This window comes from Periplaneta americana, chromosome 5, assembly GCF_040183065.1.
Source record: "Periplaneta americana isolate PAMFEO1 chromosome 5, P.americana_PAMFEO1_priV1, whole genome shotgun sequence".
In the NCBI taxonomy this organism is placed as follows: Eukaryota; Metazoa; Arthropoda; class Insecta; order Blattodea; family Blattidae; genus Periplaneta; species Periplaneta americana.
In genome coordinates, this window is record NC_091121.1 from 57,970,552 (window position 1) to 57,978,891 (window position 8,340).

The following is an 8,340-nucleotide window of genomic DNA, read 5'->3' on the forward strand; positions in this document are numbered from 1 at the left end:
AGGGCGTTTCAATCGCTAAATCCGATTTTTCCTGACTGTAATATCGGTTATTTTGAAAACACACGTGTCCATTTAAATGTAACCATGCTTCATCAGAAAAAAAAATTTCGGATTAATTTCTCCTGAATTCACTTTCTCTAACATCCAGTTACAAAACTGCACTCTCCTATCAGCATCTATGTGATTTAATGCTTGCATTACTGGACTTTTATATGGTTCAGTTTCAATAGTTTTGTTGCATTTCTTGCAGAGGACTGAGATATTCCAGTTTCCTGTGTTAAATATTTTATAAAAATTTTGAGGAGTAAGTTCTAATCAATCACCAATCTCATTTAATTTTTCTTCTGTAAGAATACTACGTTTTCTGCTTGATATAGGTATTATAAACAAAGAGGGCAATAAAATTAAAAATTGGCATTTACAGACACTAATACGCCTTTCATTTAGTAAATATTCATCTGAAATTGATTTTTAAATTTCATTCCCACGTTTTATGATGAAAAGAAAAAATGCCTGTAGACATTTTACGTAATGTCAGCAGCTTAGTCATCACGGACATACTCTTGCAAAGGGGATTGTCTGTATGCACAAAGAATATATATATATATATATGCTTTCTCTAGCCCTGAAGTCGTGTGAAATGATCCCAATATAATACAAATTTTAAATGGCTGAAGAGAAAGCATTCACAGGACCACAACCACTGGCATAAAATAATATTAAGGCTATTTTCAATGAGCCAAGTTGTTTCGACATGTTAGTCCTTCGTTTGAGAGCTTTTGATTTAATAACATTCACTGTACTAGAACAATTGCCCTTAGTGCTAAATAGTTTTTTTTAAATCCAAAGAAGTGTACATTTAAAAAACATTTATACATAGATAAGTACTCTTTTTCTTCAACAGTCGATACAAAATGCATGGTCCGAAACAATTTCACAATGAAGAAGATTAATGGAGTAGACCACATACAGTTGAATTCAGCGACGGTCCACATGGACCCAAAGAGGATGTACATCTACCTCGACAACCTCTTCAACGGCGACAAGCGTCTCGGTAAGACAAACATTCCTTCACTGCACTTTCCTTGATATCAATTATGTATTTTGGAGTCGGGAGTAACAGTTACACACACATCAGCCAGAGTCAATAGAAGTAGGAAGTTTGATACCACTGAGGTAGTAGCACAGTCTAGTATAAACAGTAGCGAAGCCTGAGTTGTGAGGGTGCTAGGAACAAAAGACTGTGCAGGTACTATTTCGCATTGTCTATAATGAGGCGATATTAGCGATCCTAGTGGTTAGCAACTATCTATGGATGCATATTTACTACGTATTGAACTTCGTGACTGTATATACTAGACTGCAGTAGTAGTGTAATGCATATCATGCTCTGTTCTTCTTCCACGAGTAATAAAGGCTCGGTGGAGGCGGGCGTAACATTTCTAGAAATTTACAAATCTCGTCTTCACCTGAAACTGAACCCAGCACATTCCACTCCTTACTAAATATCCTCGGCTGATGCTCCTCTTTCTGTGCATATCCTTCCTAGCATGGTTCACAACTCACTTTCCGTATTTCTCGTCCAGCAGCACTGCTCCTGATTGTGCAACTTTATTTCAGTCATGAATCAGGATATATTTTATAAATCATTTTCTCTTCACATTTTCATTAACTTTTACTGTGACGTCTATATTCTTACCTCGTATTTCTCTCAAAATAATTTACTTTCCCAACAACTAACTGACATATACGAAAAACTACTGTGATGCTGTAAAACTTAAGTTTTAATGAAAATACAGTACACATTCTTCACTGCACTGTTTTCAAAAACGTGTTTTTTTCACGTACTCCCCTATCTCTCCATTCATCCGTATGCAGTGTTTCCTCCTGAAGTTTTGGCAGGATTTTGTATATTTTTGAAGGAATTCGGTAGGGAATTAAAAATAACAATTTTAGCGCAAAAATTAATACTTATTTATGAAAAAATAAGGCCTCAGATTGATATACTCTAAATCGGCTCGCGTGGTTCAGTTCAACATTTCGTGTCCTTCATAAGAACACGTAATAAATGCAACTGTATTCATTTCAGTACAATATTCATTCATCTTTATAATACAAAACAGATATATCCTCAAACTCAAGTCTATCATCCTCTGTGTAATACTCCCTCCTTCCCAAATTATGGTATAGATATCCCTCATTTATTTAATTCCAAAATATGGTCTGAATATTGCATTATATATTGTGATACATAGTATGTTGCAATATAATTACTCACACCTTTCATATTAATAAGATCGCATTTAACAATGTCTTGGTACTTTACCTTAACAAAAATACAATCACAAATATTTTCTCTTCATAAAATAATAATTCTAATAACGTCTTTAGGCCTTACTTTTTTTAAAACATATATAAGTAGAGATCATAAATAAAAATGTTCACTCCAAAATTTAATAAATTTCAAGTAATACGCCTATTAATAATATTATGTTGGATAAGTTGCAATGCGGTGTATTTTCACTTCACTAAGGCTGATTATGCCACCTATATCGCCTCTTGAGTGCACTGAAGTGTATCGGGAAATGCTCCTGACAATCTTTGTTTTTCTCTCCCCATATGAGGAAACTTGTATGTATTACTTCCTTCTTTCATCAAAGAGTACTTCATGCATTGGTGCAAAGTGAGATAGACATCAGTCTTATTTTTGGTCAGGGCGTTGAAGGCTTCGAAAGAGCAGACAATCTGTTCTTATGTTCTTCGTGGATTTTTGTTATGTTTCACAGACTGGATTGCATTAAAAATCCAAGGTTCAAAACAATGAAGTCAGGGCTGTTCGGTGGCTGCCTCTTCAGGACAATATTCCATCCATTTCTGTTGGCCGCCGAAATAATTTCACGATCCTGGTCAGAAGAATGGGGTTTTGCATTCTCCTACTGAATTATGGTCTTCTTCTAACTTGCTGGAAACTGTTGTTGGATAGCTGGAATGACGTTTTTCACAACCATTTCCTGAATGTCATTTCGTGTCACTGATGTTTTAGAGTATACGATGGGAGCGCAACGTGGTCGATTCTAGCGGCTTCTTTTTGCTTTCTTTATGTCAATAAATGGTCACATGCCTATTCGGACATTAAACCACCGATGTTTGTATGAATTCCTCGTAGTTCTTGCTACTGCCACCATAAACATGATCTTAGGAATGAACCTCTTGTTCCTGAATTGTCGTTGCGGAGACTTCTCATCTATCATGAGATAATACTTCTCCTGGATCTTAGTGACATAAAACCACTTCTAATCGATATGCACATAATCGTATATAGCCCTGAATTTACCATTAGCTTCCACCATAGACAAACATAATGATAGACGTTCGCGTTTGTTATCTTCCGTGAGCAGAGGTTTTAGTATTGATGAAAATGTTTTGATTGTTCTGCCCTCTTTGAAATACCGAAACAGGGTTGTTTTTTGGAATTTCAATAGCACAAGGCAAATATCAAATTGTCCCACGTTTGTATAAAGCAATGTCCTTTATTTTATTCAGTTCTACAGAATAGTCTTCGCGTTCCCGACAATACTTTCCTCTCTTCCGAGCGCACAACTTACCTTTATCATAGGCCTATTATTGTTTACAGTAGCTCGGTGCCAAATTCAGGATATAGTCAGTAATGTTACTACAAACTTATCAGCTGCTTTCTTGATAGCACCACTCTGCAAATTTCCACCTCTTTTGTATTGCAGCAGGAACTGCAGAATGTCACTACTGCATTAACTTGTAAATTCTTTTTTTTTTTTTGTGGTTCTTCCCCAATTTAGATGCGTTGATGAACCCTTGTCTTCTACCCGAACACCACTGCTGGAGGCTATTTGCCTTCTGCACATTTTTTTTTTTGGACATACCAGGCCTCTTCTCGCAAATTTTCCCTTTCAATTTCTGCAGGAGATTTCAATGAAATTGTTCGGTTATTGTTTTTGCCTTTGCTTGACAGTCATTCATAATTACTCCCTTACACTTGCAAAACAAGGAAGCTATGACTCCCAGATAACTGAACTGCATTGAATTGAATTGCAATTAAATTTACTTCCTTTGGAGGTGGAGAAACGCTGTACATTCATTGTTTCCACTTCTGTTTTGTCTCCAGTATCTTATAGGGGATCCAGCTTTCATCAGTGATCACAATCCGAATCAAAAAATTGGGCGTGTTTTTCTGGAATTAAGCCATACAATCCCCCGAAATTTGACATCGGACGTCCTTATGTTCCAATGTTAACAAAGATAGAACCAACCTTAGAGAGCAGACCTTCGACATGTCCAAGCTATTGACTAAGATGTATCACACCGCTGAGTTGACATACATATAAACTCGCTAATTTCCACCATCCTCAGTCAACAGGCATTCAACATCATAGTGTGGATTTTTTCTACGATTTCTTCAGTCGTTGTTGTTACTTGAGATCCACTGTGGGAGACTTCTTCGACACTGTATCTACACTTTTAAGCAGTGCCACCCATTATTTCACAGTCGAAAACAATGGAGCGGATTCCCCAAGTGTAGCATTAATGCTTCTTTCATTCCTGTTGGACTCATTTCCTTTTTCACGAAATATTTAATCACAACACGAAGCTCGATAGTTTCCATTTTTTCCAATCTGTTCAGCACACTAATTTCAAAATTAAACTAAACAAAGCGTAGTCAAAACAAAATTACTATTTTTCATTCTTGCATTAATTTAAAATTACCATAAAAAGATACCGGAATTGTTGATACGTTGACACACAGGTCACGAACTTTTCAAACGCATCTGCTATACCAATCAATCCGTAAAATTTTAGGACTACCAAATATTTACACAAGTTCAATTGTAATATAGCCTACATTAAACTTCGCACGTACCTATATGAGTCAATCTGTCAAAAATTAGACCTGGCAAGTATTTACACAAATACATACATAATATATATTACATTTCGCTGGTGCCTATATGAATCAATATGTAACATTAACATAACCAGTGTCCGCCGAGTTAGCTCTGTACTAGCGTGTCTGCCGCCAGACTAGCCTAGCCGGCTCGGGTTCTACTCCCGAGAGATGGCGGTGCTCAACTTCCAATCACTAAATTGTGCACCAGTGTGCCTGGGCTAAATCCCAAATCTCTATGGAGCGCATATGAAGGGAAGGCATGTCACTGTTGATAGTGATTCGTCCGTTAGATCGGGACGTTAAGCTTGGCGGCCCCATTTGTGCTATTCGACATGAGTAGGCAACGTGCCGGCACCGGGTTTCTCCTTCTCCCTTCCTCACCATCATCCTCACCCATTCCCTACACTACACTTAACATACACTCACCCTAGTACACGACATAATTCGTCTCCGATACATTCATGTATAACATTGCCCGTCGAAGTGGTGTGTAATTTGAAAATGGTTCACAGTCCTGCCATCTATCCCTAAGTATGCGGAACTCGAATCACGCAAAGTGAAGTGGGTAGGCACTAGACAAACACATATTGGCATAACAGTTACCGTTAATGCACACTGAGAATACGAAAAAAACTTTATTTTTCTGCCGAAATTTTACTTTTCCTGATTGAAATCTGCAGAGATTAAATTTATGCAAAAAGCACCAGGATACACTTCGTCAGAGTACTATCCCAACAATTAAGCTTAGCAAGATTGAAAGTAATTCACATAAATATAAATATAAAAATGTAACAAACGAAACAAACTGGACTGGATATGTAAACGAAACATCCAGATCAAGATTACCAAAATAAACAGTGGAATACTCTGCAAATGTAAGGGGGAGCCAGGGCCCACAAATGAAGAAACTGACGGATGAATAAGGCCAGAAGAAGTCAATGTCCTATGTTATTTAAATCGGAATGATGATGATTTTACTTTCCCTAGACACACAAAAGTACCACAATTATAAAGTTTTATATCTATGAGTAGTACCACTGTGCTTTCATATTTGTTAAAGGTATTAAACACTTCCTTCCAGGCGCCTTCTGTCACCTTTACCTGTGAATCAGGAGTTAAATTTAGAATTGGAAACGGTAAAAATAAATGTTGACTGTTACAGTCTCATAGCCCTTCATTTTCAAACAGCTAAGAGAATTAAGGATTCATTTTTTGCAGGTGACGAAATGAACAAACTTCTGGACGAGAATTGGAAAGAGGTCTTCGAAGAGATCACGCCACACATAGCTGCATCATTCTTAGAAGTGTTTAGAGAATTAACAAATGCTATTTCCAAACAATTCCCGTTTGATATATTAATGCCGGAGACTCTGTCATAATGCTTCAAATCCCTTTCCAATGCAATTTCTAGTTTATCTGACATTTCACTCATTAAAGTGAAATAGGCTAACCAGTATATTTACGGAGGAAGAGTATGCATATTAAATTTCTCTTTTAATTTTAACATTTTAACATCTGTTGAACTTTCTATTACACACTACACAGCGGTAAAACATTCAACATTTTATATACAATTTCTCATGAGATTACAGCTAGTAATATTTCAGGCAATAATAGTTGAATATTTAATTGCTCTAAATATTTTTAAGTTTTGATTTTCAGAGTATTTTCATAATGGTCACAAAGACAATTAAAGAGTATAGTGTCATGAGGAAGTAATGCTTGGTGTTAAGAAAGGAACTTCGACAGTCTCTCATCACGATAATATGACTAACTATAACGTCTACGTTCCGCTTGTTATCTTGTCCAGTTTTACTGCATATTATTGAATTACCATTAACGAGGCTTGGTGAGTTTAGCCAACAATTAGAAATATTACAACACACATTAATGAAATCATGTTATATTCAAACACGCATTCATGAAATTATTTCACTTACTTCTTCAATGTTGGAAGGTTCAAAACATATTATATATCATATATATATATATATATATGTATATATATATATATATTATCATAACTCATACTTTTATTTCACAAATCGTAAAAGTAACAACAGCAGTGGCTCATGTACCATCAGTGATACGCGTATCATAGGTTGAGAACAGCTAAGTTACACTACTAATTTCTTGCTTGTAGCTATGCAACTTTTATTAAATAGGTCCCTGCACTTAACAACGATCCCTCTCAAAACCGAAATTTTGACCATTTACAACATCAGAAAGAAGGTAGACCTATATTCATTTGGTTACCTTCTCTGTTATCTGTCAAAAATCTCCTACACTAATAGAGAATAAGTCAGTCAAATTCCAAAACATTACAATTCCAATAAAAGAACATTATTCAGAAAAAAGATGAAAGGAACAATTTAAAAATATTATAACAATTTAAATTTCCTAACATTAGTGTTTGGCTGTAAAACAAAGATCAAGTGAAAATAATAGAAAATGAGGACATCCTTACGAATATAACCTTCAACATGCTATCAAGAGTCATATAAATTATCGAAGGATCCATGTAGAAAGTATGAATCCAAACATATTGTCATGTTAACTTTTAATCTTCGAAACAACCGAGAAGGGATATAGGGTGAGCCCAAGAAACTATGACAGTTCAGCCTTGACATTCAAACGCCATCAACTCCTTAAATACGGAAATGGGTTAATAAATTTATAGGCTGGAAGTACTGATTAACCATGAAATGATCAAGTATGTATTTAACGAACAGGAAATATGTAAACACTGACACCGAAATCAGTAACCTCTTTAGATGAATATCATGACAACTTCAAAATTTTAGTAATATGACTCAAAATAAAGATAATTCAACATTTTTCGCTCCCTTATTTACCTGCTCCTTTTTATGGACATTGTATAGAGTAGTATGTAATTATAAAGTGTGATCTCTGATCTCGAAAATCGATCAGTTCGTTTGGCCACTTTAATCATCTATTCATCTTACATGATTAAGTTTGTGACACCATTATGTGGAATGCTCTCTTTACATTATGTCGAGTCGAACGCCCTCTGAGCACTGTTTCTGTGGCTGCTAGAGTGTTTTATAATAAAAAAAATCAAATTGTATCTTTGTTTTGGCAATAAAGTATTATTATTATTATTATTATTATTATTATTATTATTATTATTATTATTATTATTATTATTATTATTATTATTATTATATCTAAGCTTGCTTTGTTGCAAAACAATATCATTCCTTGTGTAAAAGTTTGTGTTATTTTGCATGTCACATGAAAACTCGCTCAGTCTGCACAGCAGTGGATAAAAAAAAACTACTCCAGTCCTTTCATAAAAAATGGACTTAACGTGATTTGAGATCGAACTCTTCAATTTTGGAGAACACTAGACTCTTCCGCATTGCGGACTTCCATAACAGAGACATCACAGGACAAAT

The 8,340-nt window shown here is 35.4% G+C and overlaps 1 protein-coding gene across 1 annotated transcript in view; it reads left to right on the forward strand.

Annotated features, from left to right (window-relative positions):
* The window catches only part of LOC138700491 (protein takeout-like), a 28,571-nt gene extending 21,662 nt beyond the window's left edge, over nucleotides 1–6,909 (forward strand). Inside the window, exons 5-6 of the mRNA XM_069827096.1 lie at nucleotides 905–1,054; nucleotides 6,140–6,909. Of these exons, the coding sequence (XP_069683197.1) occupies nucleotides 905–1,054; nucleotides 6,140–6,300 (311 nt within the window). The 3' untranslated portion in view covers nucleotides 6,301–6,909. The remainder of the gene's footprint in view (nucleotides 1–904; nucleotides 1,055–6,139) is intronic.
* Nucleotides 6,910–8,340: the final 1,431 nt, after the last annotated feature.